The sequence below is a fragment of the Meles meles genome, chromosome 11 (genome assembly GCF_922984935.1).
Source record: "Meles meles chromosome 11, mMelMel3.1 paternal haplotype, whole genome shotgun sequence".
Classification (NCBI taxonomy): Eukaryota; Metazoa; Chordata; class Mammalia; order Carnivora; family Mustelidae; genus Meles; species Meles meles.
The window spans coordinates 6520638-6535760 of record NC_060076.1 but is presented as its reverse complement, the minus strand read 5'-3'; the positions used below and the strand labels follow the sequence as shown (position 1 = coordinate 6535760).

The 15123-nt window shown below is 53.5% G+C and overlaps 1 protein-coding gene across 6 annotated transcripts in view; it reads left to right on the top strand.

The window, feature by feature from the left end:
* PTPA (protein phosphatase 2 phosphatase activator) overlaps positions 1-15123 on the top strand; it is a 30577-nt gene that overhangs the window by 912 nt on the left and 14542 nt on the right. The window contains exons 1-5 of one of the 6 annotated variants that reach the window (XM_046023692.1): positions 14-257; positions 5962-6059; positions 9040-9126; positions 13014-13139; positions 14928-15045. In XM_046023692.1, coding sequence (XP_045879648.1) covers positions 203-257; positions 5962-6059; positions 9040-9126; positions 13014-13139; positions 14928-15045 — 484 coding nt within the window. In that variant the 5' untranslated portion in view covers positions 14-202. Of the gene's footprint in view, positions 1-13; positions 258-344; positions 661-5961; positions 6060-9039; positions 9127-13013; positions 13140-14927; positions 15046-15123 lie in introns of those variants that run through there. The other 5 variants (XM_046023693.1, XM_046023696.1, XM_046023694.1 and 2 more) reach the window with 5 other exon arrangements.

Genomic DNA, 15123 nt, shown 5'->3' with positions numbered 1-15123 from the left:
CGTGGGCGGGGCCGAGGGCGCGCTTAGTGGTCGCGAGACCCCGCGAGGCGGTGGAACCCAGGAAGAGGAGCGAGAGAGGCCCCTGTCCGGCTCGCCGTCTCCCACCTCCAAATGCTAAGTTGTTGGAGACAGGAGCGTGCACCCCTCTCAGTCCGCTTGGTGTCCTTGAGCGCTACTCTCAGAGCGGCAGGAAAACACGACCATGTCAATAAGGGAAGGGCCTCTAACGTGCCTCGGGACAGGGTCAAAGATGACAGGTGGGACGCGCCCCGCACAAGCATGGCTGCCGCGCTCCCGCGGCCGGGCGCCGGCTGGCCCGTAGGGAGGCGAGCCTGCCGTTGGCGCGCATGCTCCCAGCTGCCCCGCACCAACATGGCGGCCGGCTCCCCGTGAGCGCCGCAGCCGCGAGCCGGCCGTTGCTGGGCATGCTCCCTGCGTGCCCCGCACCAGCATGGCGGTCGTCTTCACGGGGGTGACTCTAATTCTCGGTTTTCGGTTATAGCCGGCTGGTGCTCCTTTCTTTTCAGAAAGCTCTGAGCGCCTGGTGGAGCCGGGGAAAGGGAGGGGGTGCGGGGGTGAAAGGTGAGAGGGGACTGCAGGCATCCGGGCCGGCTCCTGGCGGGAGGAAGATGGCTGAGGGCGAGCGGCACTCGCCGTCAGGTAGGACGGGCCGGGCCCTGCCGGGGTCTGGCAGGGGCGCGGGGGCGGTGCCCGGCGCGGGGGCGGGGAAGGGGTGTGGTGGGGGGGGGGCTCGGCGGCGGGGGAGGGGGCGGGTCGGGGGGTGGAGGAACTCCAGTGGCAGGAGCTGCTGGGCCGGGAGCAGGACGCGTTGGGGGCATCTGGGGAGCGGACCCGGGGCTGCGAAGGGGTGGCGGGTGGGGCGCAACACCTGAACCCGGGGAGCCCGGGCTACCCGAGGGCCCGGTGGGCAGCGCCTTGGCCAGAAGGGGAGGCCTTTTCCGCATCTGGGCTGTGCGTGCTGAAGTCAGCTCTTGAGCTGCTGGGGAAGCTGCCAGGGATGGGGGCGAAAGCGATTCCTGTGGCTGCCTTCTTTATTAGCCCCTGCTCGGGGGTGAGGGGTGCTGCTCTGTGGGCCTGGGCCTGCCTCCACCGGGTTTCCAGGCTCCTCCGCACCCTGCCCACCCCTCATCCACCTCCCCTCTCTCCCTCCTGGAGGCGGGGCTGTGCAGTTTGTTTCGGTGGCTGAAAATTTATTGACAGAAACTGCCCTTGGTTGTGTAAACCACTAATTTAAAAAAAGCTGGTTGTGCAAGACGAGTCTCTCCCTGGCATCACGATCTGTAACTTTTATTCACACTGTGGCCTGGCTTTAGTTCATCTCAAATAACTGGGATGGAAATACTAGGGAAAGGATCTTAATGAGAGACCCGTTTCCTGGAGAAGGAGAAGGCTGTTTGCTGACGTGCACTTCCCCGCACCCGAGCTCGGAAGGACTGGCCGCAGATAATTTTAAACATTCTGACAGGGCCAGTAGGTTGGCCAAACACAGCTAATGTTTTGAACGGGTTGGATATTCCTTCTAACTGTCTTGCTTTTGGGGATCTGGAGAGGTCTCAGGAAGGAGACATTATGAAGATCAAAACAAGCATTCCCCTCTTCCCCCCATCAAATAGATGAACAAAGAGCTGGGTACGGTCTCTTACGGCATCTGAAGCCAGACATTTACTTCATTTAGTACAAAACTTCTGTGCTTGTGTCCTCAGAAGTTCTGGTATTGCCTGCGAGAGATAGAAGCCAACCAGAATTCTCAGTGAGATGAATGTGTCTCCAGAGTTGGGTGGCTGGGGAGAGAGCCCATGCACTGAAAAAGATAAAGGCTCAGGGAGGATATCTATGGCTGGAAAGAGCCAGGTGCCGGGAGGTGGTCCTTCTTTGAAAATGTCCCAAAACAGGACATTTTGGAACAAGTAGAAAGAACTACTTCCCTCAGACAGTGTAGCGATGAAAACCTTGGATTTTAGAGTTATACAGACCTGGCTCTGCCTGGCAGATCCCATTCTCTGAGCCTTGCTTATCTCTGAAAAAAAAATTTTTTTTTTAAGATTTTATTTATTTGATAGACGGAGATCACAAGTAGGCAGAGGCAGGCAGAGAGAGAGGAGGAAGCAGGCTCCCTGCGGAGCAGAGAGCCCGACGACTCGGGGCTCGATCCCAGGACCCTGGGATCATGGCCTAAGCCGAAGGCATCAGGCGCCCCTGAAAATGGGGCTGTTATATACCTTCTCTGCAGAGTTGTAGTGTGTGTTCCATAGGCGATGAGGACAAAACATGGGGCATTGGGGGACAGGGGTAGAGTCAGGAAATGTTGATTGCTGTTGTCCTTTTAAAAGGTGGTACAGGTTGAACATGTCGGTTGGTTCTCAAATGATGGATGATATTACATTATGCTTTTGTCGGGGGGGTGGTTAGGGAACATCTCTAAAACTCTAGATATTTCCATCTTATACGGTGAGCTTATAGGGTATCCACTGGCACCTTTGTCAGAGATAGAGTCTGAGGCCGGAGGAACTCAGTTATCACAGCTCCCAGTTTGAAGGCTTGTTTCTTTGATCTGAGATTGTGTATTCTGGTAACAACATCTGCGTATGTTTCATCAGTAGTTGTTGCAGTGTTTCCTACAAAGTAGCCATTACATCCCCTGCTCCCCCCCCCCCCCCCCCCCCCCCCCCCCCCCCCCCCCCCCGCCACGGTTTTCCCACCTGTGAAATAAATTCAGAAAGGCTGTCCTCCCCTGGCAGGGAACTTACGGAAGCACTCTCTGGTCCTAATGATCATTTGCAAGTTGATTATTTGGAATGTGGAACACATTTTCCCATAAAAACAATGATGTTAGGTTACTAGCCTGACCTATAAAGCTTTTAATTTAATAGCATCTTTTTTTTTTTTTTAAAGATTTTGTTTATTTATTTGGAAGAGAGAGACAGCGTGAGCATGAGCAAGAGGGAGGAGGCAGAGGGATAGGGCGACCTCAGCTGAGCAGGGAGCCGGAAGTGGGGCTGGATCCCAGGACCCTGAGATCATGACCTGAGCCCAAGGCAGATGCTTCACCGGCTGAGCCACCCAGGCACCCCTATTTAATAGCATCTTAAAGTAGTAATTTACTAATAGTAGGGGCCTCAATTTGGGTTCTGGGAACAGGGCTTATAGAACAGGTGGGAGGAGGAAGAGAGTTTCTGATTTGTGTTTTGGCCTCTGGTTTGAATTTTAAATTAGGCAGAGTTTGCCTTGGTCTCAGCACAGATATCAGGTATCAGCCCAGGTCTCCAGGTATCCTAGAGCTTTCCCTTTCCTCAGAGCCTCTCCAGGTGTGCTCCATTCTCCCAAATGTCACACGTTCCAGAACCATCTTGGGCCTCGGCCCCTTTCTCCATTCAGGCAATGTCAGCTAGGTTTTAGAAGGACAGCAGGGGGACAAATTTATCATATGTCGGGAGTGACTCCTTCTAGAGAGTTTGGGCTTTTCAAGGCAGGTGTTAACTAATACAACAAGTCTTCAACAGTGGAATCAGGCAGAGCCCCTGTCCAAGACCCTTGGGACCAGGTATATTTAGGAATTCAGAGTATTCCCAGATTTCAGAAAGCAGCACCCCATAATCAAACAAAAATACGTCTGTAGCAAAATCTAAATTCCCTAAGAGGGATCTGCAAAGCATAGAAATGTCCTCGTGCTGGTTTAGCTGTAACTTTTGTACGAAATGGATTTTTTAAGAAAGATTTTTATATTTATTATTTGAGAGAGAGAGAGAGAATGAGAGAGAGAACATGAGAAGGTGGAGGGTCAGCGGGAGAAGCAGACTCCCTGCCAAGTAGGGAGCGGGATGCGGGACTCGATCAGGGGACTCCAGGATCAGGACCTGAGCCTAGGGCAGTCACCCAAGCAACTGAGCCACCCAGGTGCCCCGTGTACCAAATGAATTTGTGCCAAACTTACTTTAAAAACTTTGGGTTTTTAGAACTTTTTGGAGTTTGGAATGATGGAGAAGAGACTGAGGGCATGTATTTCCTAGTGTCTCAAAGTAAAGGGAATCCTGCGGTGCGGACTGGATATTTTTAGCCAAGGAGGCCACTCATACTAAGCAGTCACTTTGGTGGGAAGTTTCCCCCTAGGTCAGCACGTGGAACTGCCCTGTGTTTTCCTTTCCCCCAACTTCTGCAAATATAGAAACTCCATTTGAAATAGGTTTTTTTTTTCCTGATCACAAAACTACTGTATGCTTTTTTTTTTTTTTTTTTACATGAGAGCGAGAGCGAGAGAGTACGCGTGCAGGCTCATGAATGTGGGGGGGGATTTGGGGGAGAAGGAGAGAGAGAGAGATTTTTTTTTTTAAAGATTTATTTATTTAACAGATCACAAGTAGGCAGAGAGGCAGGCAGGGGTGGGGGGAAGCAGGCTCCCCGCTGAGCAGAGAGTCCGATCCCTGATGCCAGGCTCCATTCCAGGACCCTGAGATGATGACCTGAGTGGAAGGCAGAGGCTTAACCCAATGAGCCACCCAGGCACCCCGAGAGAGAGAATCTTAGGTGGGCTCCATGTACAGCCCGGAGACCGATGTGGGTCTCTATCTCATGACCCTGAGATCATGAGATCATGACCTGAGCTGAAATAGGAGTTGAATGCCCAAATGGCTGAGCCACCCAGGCGCCCCATACTGTATGCTGGGTTTTTTTTTTTTTTTTTAAAGATTTATTTGACAGACAGAGATCACAAGTAGGCAGAGAGAGAGGAGAAAGCAGGCTTCCCGCGTAGCAGAGAGCCCGATGTAGGGCTCGATCCCAGGACCCCGGGACCATGACCCGAGCTGAAGGCAGAGGCTTAACCCACTGAGCCACCCAGGCGCCCCTGTATGCCGGTTTTTAATAGCAATATGCAGCTTAGGAATGGAAGTTCCTTACAAATCTTACCTCCTAGAGATGACTGTTAACTAACTTAGGGGTTTAATCCTTGAGATTTTTCCAGTGCACATGCTGATAGATACACGTGTTGTTTATACCAAGTATGTATAGCTCTTTCTGCAATAATGAGATTATATTGTATATAATATAGCTTCATTTTCTTTCTTCACTTATTAATATTTAGACTGTTTTCCTATGGCAATAATTTAGGTTTCATTCTCTTAAAAAGCTATGAAGATTTCCATTCAATGGGCATATTTTTATTTACCCATTGCCTTGTCAATTGATGCCTACGCGGTTTCTATCTTTTTTCCATGCGGTAAGCGCCTTTGTATCCATCTCGGTGTATTTCTTTGGGCACCTGCAGGGTCGCTGTCTACGAGTGGAACTGTTGGCTCGGTGGGTCTGTGTGGTTTTTTACTTCAGAAGTCAGTGCTGGGTTGCGTCCTCGGCAGATTCTACCCAGACTCCCAGCGGCGGTGCAGGAGCTCATGCTTCCCCTTTCCCAGTCCCTGCCAGATGGTCTTCATCTGCCGCCCTGATCTGGAAAAGCCACCTCGTCTCATTTACATTTCTTTGCTTGTTCAGAGGTTGGCAATTTTTTCCCAGTGCTTATCGGTGGCCTTTTGTATTTTCCACACCCCCCTCTTGGAATTGCCTGCTTCTGTCTAAAAGGTCAACTTGGTTTTATTTTTCCAACCATTCTCCGGTGAGGGAGCGGGAGGTGAGGACGCGCGGAGCAGCTGACCGTGTCCGTTGTTAGGGGCTCGCCAGTCCCGCGGGGCTCCGGGCTAGGGGTGGAAAGGCAGGAGGGCAGTGGGTTTGGGTTGACTGTCCTGGGAGTACGCGTCTGGTTCACCCCAGGGACTGGGGGTTTGGAGTCTTGGTTTAAATGTGTGTGTGTGTGTGTGTGTGTGTGTGTGTGTAAGAGAGAGAGAGAGAGAGAGACATGGTGGGGGTGGCAAGAGAGACAGAGAGGGGCAGAAGAAGGTTGGGTTGGGGGGAAGGTTCTATTTATCTGTTTGCCTCTTCACTTTCTTTGTCAAGATTCTTCGGAGGATGTCCCTCCGGCCACTCAGAACTTCATCGTTCCGAAAAAGGAGATCCACACGGTTCCAGACATGGGCAAATGGAAGCGCTCTCAGGTACGGCTGGCATCTGCTCCGGAGGGCCAGAGCGGAGTGAAGAGCTGGGGCTTTTTCAGAGACAGTGAGTGAGCTCCTGACCTTTCCTGCGCTTGGAAGCAGAGCTGTTAGGAGCTAGGGAGAGAGCAGACGGGGGAGCCAGCTGTCCCTCTCCCGGGTGGGGCGGGGCGGGGGTGAATGACAGCTGGTCTTGGAGCCAATGTGTCTAAGAGAGAAGAGGTTATCTGTCAAACCTAGGCCAGAGAGGTGGCTGGGCCTAAAAATTCCTGGGAACTGGGACCTAGAGCAGGGGGAAGTGCAGACCAGCTTCCCGGGCAGAAAATAAGAGCTTCTACCTCCCCGGCTTCTGGCATAGGCTGCGGAAAGATTGGGACTAAGAAAAGGAAAGCCAATTTCAAAACCCCAGGGAAAGCCTTGGTCCCAGCTCCAGCCAGGTGCACACACCTTCCCAGCGGGGGTGGGGTGAGGGGTCACTTGTACAGAAGTTCAGGGAGTCTGCTGTGCTGACACTGAGCCCACGTCCTGCAATTGCCGTGGCTCCTTCTTGGGCCATGCAAGCCTTTCTGGCGCCTCTTTCGTAAGCCTGCCTCCTGAATATTTGCAGATGGTTATGTCTTTTCCGAGTTATGTTCTCTCCCTGAATCTTCCCCAAGACAAACACCTTAGTCCCTTTAGCCGCTCAAAGGACATGGCTTGAGTCCTTTCATCATCTTGGTTTGCCTACCTCAAGGTTTCTAAACCTCAGCACTGTTGACATTTTGGGGTGGATAATTCTTTGTTGTAGGGGCTGTCCTGTGCACTGGAGGAGACGGAATGCCTTCCCCGGCCTCTACCGGCTAGATGCCAGCAGCCTCCCCACGCCCCCCAGCCCCCGCCCCCTCGCCCCCCACAGCCGTTACAACCAAAAATGTCTCCAGAGCTTGTGAGAAGTTGCCTGGGAGCCAGATTGCCTGGGTCGAGAACCACAAGTGTGCCCTGAACCTGCAGATTGGCTGAACCCAAACGTGGCTTTAGTTCCTTGCTTTCCGCCTGGGTGTTTTTCTAGGAGGAGAGGGTGTTTACGATGTGCCAGGTGTTTTTAGCTCATTTAATTCCTCACAAAAACTCTGGGAAGTGGGCTCAGGAATCATCTCCATTTTGAGGGTAAGAAAAGTGAGGCCAGGAGATAAAGACATTTAGCAAAATGGCCCAGTTGGCAAGTGGGTGGGATGAGATGCACGCCCAGGTCCTCTGTCTCTAGACAGCTGTGGGTTGAGCCGTTTTAGGCCATAGGTCAGGACATTACTGCCTGCTCATCTAATCTGGACTTCTGCCTGTTTTTATAAATAAAGTTTTATTGGAACACAGCAGGGCTCATTTATATATTGTCTGCGGCTGCTTTCGCACTAACTGGCAGAGCTGGGTGGAGTTGAGAATTTGTGGACCAGGCTTGATGGCCTGCAGAGCCTAAACTAGTTACTATCTGGCCCTTTGTAGGCACAGTTTGTTGATCCTGCTGTAGGCACCAACACTTTCTGGGAAGTGTTGGTTACTTTTTCTGATGGAGTGTATGTTGAACTATATTGGATAGAAGACTTCCACTTGCTCTGAAGCTCACCACTCAAGTTCATGGCCCGAAAAGTGACTCTGTGCCATGGTCCAGACCGCTTCACTAGGCTGCAGAGTGCGGCAACTGAGAGCATGGACTTCGGGTCAGAGAGGTCAAAGCTCGAAGCCCAGGGTTGCCATTTCCTCTTCTTGTGACTGAGGCAATGTGCCTGCGCTGGCCAAGGCTATTTCTTCTACCGTAAAATGGGTTGTTGGGAGGCTTAAATGGCTCAAAGTCCAAAAAGTACCTGGCCCGGTGCTGGGCATTCTTGAGCCATCCTGAGCTGCAGGCACGCTCGTCACTGTCTCAGGGAGGAGGATGGTGGCGTTGGTGGAGACTTTGCGCACGGTCTTGTTTGTAAGAATGACTTGAGCTTTAGTCACCAAGAGACTTGGGCCCAGGTAGGAGCAGGGACCATGGAGGATGACACTGCCCCTTGCTGCTTCCTGTCTTTGCGTCCCGGTGTCGTTGGTAGGAAGGACTGTGAACGCCGGCTGCAGGCAGGACGAGGGCTCGGACCTGCTCTGTGACCCCTCATTTCCACTTGGGGCCTTTCCACGGGCTGCAGGAAGGTCTTGGTACGAGAATGGTCTCTCCTGGATACAGAATGGTCAGTTCTTGGGGCTTGTGGCTGTTGCTGGCATCTTGGATAAGGAGGAAGAGAGTGAGAGACAACAGAGATGAGGAGGAAACAAGACCAAACGGAAGTCATTTGCTCCCCGGGGCCTGCAACTCAGTGCTTTCTTATCCCTGGGCTCGTTGTAACCTGAAACTCAACAGGGAGGAGAGTGCCCAGTTGGAAGCTGGGTTTGGGTGTGCTTGGAGACCTGGCCACAGGCAGAAGACAGTTTCTTCTCCTGGGAGCAGGGGGTCAACACTGCAGGCTGACAGCCTGGCCTGTCTGGTGGGGGAAACATCTGGAAGACTAGCAGGGGAGGAACCTTCGCTGGTATTCCTTGAACTCCTGGTGGTATAGTGTAACTTGGAGGACTTGTGGGGTCCTAACTCCATGTCTAATGAGATGTTGGTCTTAGGAGACCTTGGGCAAGTCATCTCTCCTGAAGCCTTAGTTTCCTCATCTATAAAATGGGTATAATGACAGTGTTTACCTTGTGAGGTTGTGTAAAGAAGCTACTGGCAGGAATAGTGAGCACCCAGCGAACAGGCTGAGGGTCCCTCTGTCACAGTGGTCATTGGCTTGCCAGCTCTTTAGGCTGGAGGGCACGGGTTGGGTATTTGGCATTATTGTTGTACTTGTCCTGCCGGCAGGCCGGGGTCCAGGGACAGCTTGGAGCCCTTTGGGAACTGAATGGAGCTGGGGGCTGCCCGGGGTGTGGAGGGTCAGGGGTTGACACTCCTCTCCTCACCCCCACTCCCCACTCTGTTCGGTAGGCCTACGCTGACTACATTGGATTCATCCTCACGCTCAATGAAGGTGTGAAGGGGAAGAAGCTGACCTTCGAGTACAAAGTCTCTGAGGTAGGCACAGGCAGGGAACCCGCTGTAGCAGGGCCCTTCTCAGAATAGTTCCAGAGAGTCACGTGTGCTCCTGGCCCCCAACAGGCCGAGGCAGGAAATAAGATCGCCAAGCACATGTGTGGTTGACATGGCGGTGTTCGTATTTCTTTGCCTTTGAAAAAAATATTTATTTATTTGAGACAGAGAGAGAGGGAGAGCACACATGGGTGGGGGAAGGGAGAGAGACAAGCTGAGTCCGCCGTGAGCACAGAGCCCAACTGGTCCACCGGATCCTGGCGGGGCTCCATCTCGGCACCCCGAGATCATGACCTGAGCTGAAACCAAGAGTCAGACGCGACTGCTCAACCGACTGAGCCACCCAGGTGCCCCGTGTACCTTTTTAAATGAAAAAAGATTACAAATGAAGTAAGTGGGCTTCACTGAAGGGATCCTTAGTAAAAGTGTGTTAACAGCAAGCCGCCCTCTCTCTGTCCTCCCCCTCCTGCCCAGCAACCTGGGGCGGCCCTGGGAACAGTTTGGGGAATGTCACCCAGACCTGCCCTCTGAGCTCCTCCTGCTGCCCCGCCACCTTCTAAATTCTGCCTCATTGAGGCGGCCCTCATTTGTTTCAACAGGCCCCAACTGTGGACTTTTAGGTCCTGTCCCTAAATGTTGCTGCTTTGCACACCCTTACCTATGGATCTACGGGCGCTGTTTCCTAAGGAGTCGTTCCTGGAAGTGGGGATGCTGAGTCGAGGGCGGAGAGAGGACAAGAGCTGTGGGGAGGCGTGGGCTTGTGGGCTCTGGCTCTTGGTGGATGCCATCTCCCAGGGCTGGGTCCTAGGCCTCCAGAGGCCTCTTGGGTTCTTAGCCCAGTTGGCTCACAGTCACCGTGAGACTCTTATCTTAGACGCCAGGGCCTGAGCGGCCTCTCAGTGCCTTATCCCACCCTGTTGGGTAGGGCCTGGCCCTGTTGCAGCCCGGGCTCTCCACCTGACCCTCCTAGCCCGCTCCAGCGGAGCTGTCGCTCTTCCTAGGCCCTGACTGGCTGTGCGGGGGCTGAGGTCTTACTCTGTCACCAGAGGGAAGCCGGACTTGTGCTGGGGATAGGCCTCCTTCTCTCGGGGGGGGGGGGGGGGCCCACTGAGTTCGTGGTTTGGGGGAGAGAGGGCTTGTCCTGGAGCCCGTGGCGAGGGAAGCTCGGCTGTGCTCTGTGGGCAGGGAGTGTGGTGGGGGAAGGCTAATTACAAGGGGATGTTCTAATTACCCCAGCAGATCCTGAGGTCCCGTAATTTCCCCTCACGCTTTGGTCGTAGACTCCGCTCCGGCCAGGTGTTGTCTCAGCCCAGGAGCTGTTCCCTCGGCAGGATTGCAGGATGGTGAAGTGCTTGGGTTCTGGAGTCAGGCTGGCTGGGTGTGGATAACCTCTCCCTTCCAAGCTGTTGGCTTCGTCCCCTCTGACCCTCTATCTCCTCATCTGTGGAGTGTAGGAGCCCGCAGACCGACTCCTGGCCCCTGGGGAGGATTCGGTGGGATCCCACACATAGGCTTGTTAGGACAGTGCCTCGGCCATACTAGGTGACGTTGTCGTTATTAGCTGTCAGCGTGCGCTGCTCTTAAGCTCTCATCTCTCGTAGTGGTGTGATCGCTTCAGTTGGGGGCGCTTCCAGAGCTGGGGTTCATCCAGTGAGTGCCAGGGCGATCACTTGGTGGGCAGAGGGGACTAGTTTGGTCTCCAGAGGTCTCCCAGCTTCTGCCCGCAGCTGGCAGGGCCGCGGAAGGCAGGGCTCACCGCGTGTGGTCTCAGCCCACAGATGGGGGAGGCCCCCCTGGCACAGCTGCTGGGGGCTCCTGCTTCCTCTCAGGATGGGGCCTCCTGCAGCGAGGGGGGGGAGCAGGGCAGACGAGCCAGCGAGTGAGCCAGCGGCCCTAGGTGGCAGCTTCCAGACCACCAGCTGCGAAGGGCACTGCGGTGAGACCGCGTCTAGACCCATGTTTAGAAGACTCTCCTTGAGTTTGAGATGATATTGGGTTCACAGTTTGGGGTTTTGCAAAATGTGAGTAGATAAGGGGCTTTTTTTTTTTTTTTTTTTTTTGCTGTTGTTCGTTTGATATTTAAGTTGGGGGACAAAGAGAAAGAAAACACTGGCAAGTCATGGTTTGGAGAAAATTTTACTGGACCATGAAATCTAAAGGAAGCACTGGTGTAGGGAGCAGGAGGGTAGTTCCAATGATTGTCTGTGCTTCCTGAGGGCTGGGCCCACCGCCGAGGCCAGACAATAGAGGCCGCCCCTGTATTCTGAAAGCGGTCTGCAGAAAGAGAAGCTAGGAGCCTTCTAATTATTCATGACTCCAGCTGAGCTGGCAGCTGGGGCCCGCTTCCGGCTTCCGAGGCCTCCCCACACCTTCTTTATGCCCAGCAGCGCCTTGCCCAAGACTGAGACCGCCAGGGAACTGGGCCTGCCTGGCACTTCCTGGGGCCGGAATTACTGCCTCGCCGCTCCAGGTGCTGCATGGGGCCAGACTTGCGCTGTCCTCCTCAGTTCCTGGCGACCTGGTTCTTCTTCGCAAAGCTGGGCCATGGCAGCACTTTCCAGCTGGGCAGCTTTCTGTCCCCCGGGCCCTCTGCCTCAGCCAGGTACCCCGGGAGCTCTCCCCTCTTACAGGTGACTTTTTCTCGCTCTCACACCCAAGCACAGAGAAAGGGGAGGTGAGGGATGGCAGCATTCAGGCCACTGTCCTGTTGCACGATGCGGGGGGTGCTGTTTATGTGGCCTGCGGTGCGATTTGCGCCACCCCGAGCTGTGTGCGGGCGGGCATTGGCTGACAGGTACTCCATTAGCTCAAGTCCACGTGCCCTACCCCCGCAGCTCTTGGCCCGTACCTCCCTGAGCCTTGCTTGCCTTCCTCCGCACAGCTTTTCACCTGGGCACCACCTTGCTAGGTCCTACCCAGTGTCAGGGGCTCCTGGCAGGTCTCTGTGTTGCTCGTGCCCAGTGGACATGGGCAAGACCTGCTTCTTGGCAAGGTCTTCTTTTCCAAGGCTGCCTGCCTCTGAATACCCCCCTCTGCCTTGTGCCCTCTGCCAGCCTTTCGTTCTGGCTTTTTTTTTTTTTTTTTTTTTTAATAAGCCACGTCTAGAAGGAGTCCTCTTCTAGCTGCCCTGTGGTTTTGGATCAACACCCGATTTCCTCATTGAGTGACATTCTGTGCCAATGCTGCCCCGGCCTGGACACTGATCTCATTCCTTGGTTCCTACTGGCTGTGGGAAAGGTGTGGGGAGATGGGCTCCCCAACACTGTGACCCTACAGAGCATTACACAGGTTCGGACCTCTGACCCAGCAGCTCTGCAGAGGGAGACCGCCAGATCGTTTGTGGGAGGGAACGGTTGGGAATAACCCAAACACTTAACAGTATAGTGTGTTGGCACGATGAAATTCTATGAGCTTACTAAAGGCTATTGCAGAATTATGTTTGCATGTTGACATGGAAGGAGGCTCATGAGAAAATTGAGCAGGCTGTAAAACAGTGCTTGCCCTGGGGCCCGTGTCTTAAAGATTTTATTTATTTGTGAGACAGTGAGCGAGCATGAGCTGTGGGAGGGGCTGAGGGAGAGGAACAAGCAGACACCTTGCTGAGCAAGGAGCCCGACACCGGGTTCGATCCTAGGACCCTGAGATCATGGCCCGAGTTGAAAGCAGACGCTTAACTGACCGAGCCATCCGGGCACCCCCAGACAGTTGGATTTGAGAACTCAATCCTGTAGGAGTGTGTGATCTCCCCAGCACTTAGCACTTAGTGCCATGCCTACGGGTCATTGTCCAGCAGCAGCTGGGGCTTCCTTTTGTGGCTCTAGCTTGCGGCCACTAGTCATTGTGGCTTGGCCCCCTCTGTTTGCTTGCTACAGGCCATTGAGAAACTGGTCGCCCTTCTCAACACTCTGGACAGGTGGATTGATGAGACCCCTCCGGTGGACCAGCCCTCTCGATTTGGGAACAAGGCCTACAGGACCTGGTATGCCAAACTCGACGAGGTGAGGCCGCCACAGGACATGCTTGGGACCTGGGCCAGGGTCCAGGAGCTTTCAGGCATCTCAGAATCACCGGGGAGTTTGTTAACATGACGATTCCCTTTACCAAGAGTACAAATGCATTTACCCTCTGCCCCTGCCATCTTCGGGGAATCCCCACTGTGGATGCCCAGTCCTCTGCACGGGGCCATTACTGAGCTCATCGTTTGCGTTGGCGATAGGTTCAGGTGTCCCACGTGTCTGTGTGCAGGGGGTCAGTCGGATGAACTAGTAGATCGAGCCCGGAGTGCCATGTGGCTGGAGAAAGACCAGCAGCTTGGGGGGAGGCAGCCTGGGATTTATTGTTCGGTTAAAGAGGAACCTGGGGTCTGACACATGGTGAGCTACTTTTTGGTAGGAAAGAGGGAAAATGACAAGATATGTTGGTGCTGCTCAGTTCGCATAAAGGAACATCAGCGGAAGGATATGCCAGAGGCTATTAGAGCCGGAACTTCTCTGAGGGCAGGGGAGAGTGGGGAAGGGACAGACTTCTCAGGGCATCCCTTTGTAATGTGTGTATTTATTTACTTTTTTACTTTTTGGCAAATCCCAACGAATTTAGCATTGTGCTTCTTTTTCTTGATTTTTTCATTTGCTAATTCATTTTTATTTACATTTCAGTTAACATGCAGTGCAGTATTGGTTTCTGGAGTAGAATTCAGGGTGTTTTTATTTTTTTTAATGTCTTTGTGTTTGAATTCCATAGGAGTGCAATTGTTCAAAGCAAGCAAAACATAAAAATGTAGGATCATGGGCCCTGTCCTTAGAAAAGCCTTTTGTCTGCAGGTCTAGGGTCGGGCCTGGGAATCCAGGTCTTCCTTGGGTCTGGAGAGTTTCCTACCAGTACGGCACCTGTACACTGATCCTAGAGAAACCTGGGTCCTCATTTCTCTGGGCCAGTGTTTCCACCTGGAGCAGAGCTCCATTTGGGAGCCCCAAGGACCCAGCAAAATGCTCTCCCTGCCTAAGAGCAGCCTGCGGCACAGGGTCTTCTTTTTTTTTTTTTAAAGATTGTTTTTGAGTTACAACTTGCAGGAAAATGATCCCATCACAGCTCGCTGGGTCTCAGAGTGTGTTTTGGCCCTCGTGCCACCAGCTGTCTCAAGCTCTAAAACTTTTGGGTCCCTTTTGAGTTGATATCCCACCCCCCAAAACTCTTCTGATTTTCATCCCATAGAGTAGCGTTCTGTGTTTTTTGAACTTACAGATGTCTGATGTGTTCTGTTCGGTGTCTGTCTCCGCGAGTCCCTGTGTTGTGCAGAGCAGCGGAGCGTTTCCGTCGCCGTCTGGTGTCCCGGCTTCTAACCATGCCATGGCCTGTGGGCGGGGGCATTGCAGTGAGGGATTGTTCTCGCGTTTTGGCTACTGTGAATACTGCTGCCATGAGCATTCTTTGTTTTGGTGGACATACGGCACATGGTCTTGCTGCCTTGGGAACGTACAGAGAGATGGCCCCTGTAGGGACAGCAGCAACTTTCCAGATGAGGGAGTTGAATGGCTTCTTTGCGGTTCCTTCTTGTCTTGTCCCAGACTCTTGTCCCCCGGAGGAAGGGCCAGCAGACGAAAAGCCCCCCCCAGGGTTGTCGCTCTGTGGCGTAAGGGTCAGCGTCTCCCCACTCTGTAGCCAGTCAGCACAGGGAGCCGGGCCGGCCTGGCATGGCCAGCTGGGCCCCGGCCAAGTGCTGCTCCTGGGTGCCTGCCCATCAGGATGCTGCCTAATCTGCCTCCACTTTGTGTCTCTTGTGTTATCAGGAGGCAGAAAACTTGGTGGCCACAGTGGTCCCCACTCATCTGGCTGCTGCCGTGCCTGAAGTGGCTGTTTACCTAAAGGAGTCTGTGGGGAACTCCACCCGCATCGACTATGGCACAGGTATCTGTTGCTCCCGGTGTTTGCTTGGCTCCACTGCGCCCTCTCCTTGGGCTGCTTCCTCTCTGCTCCAGGGTATCT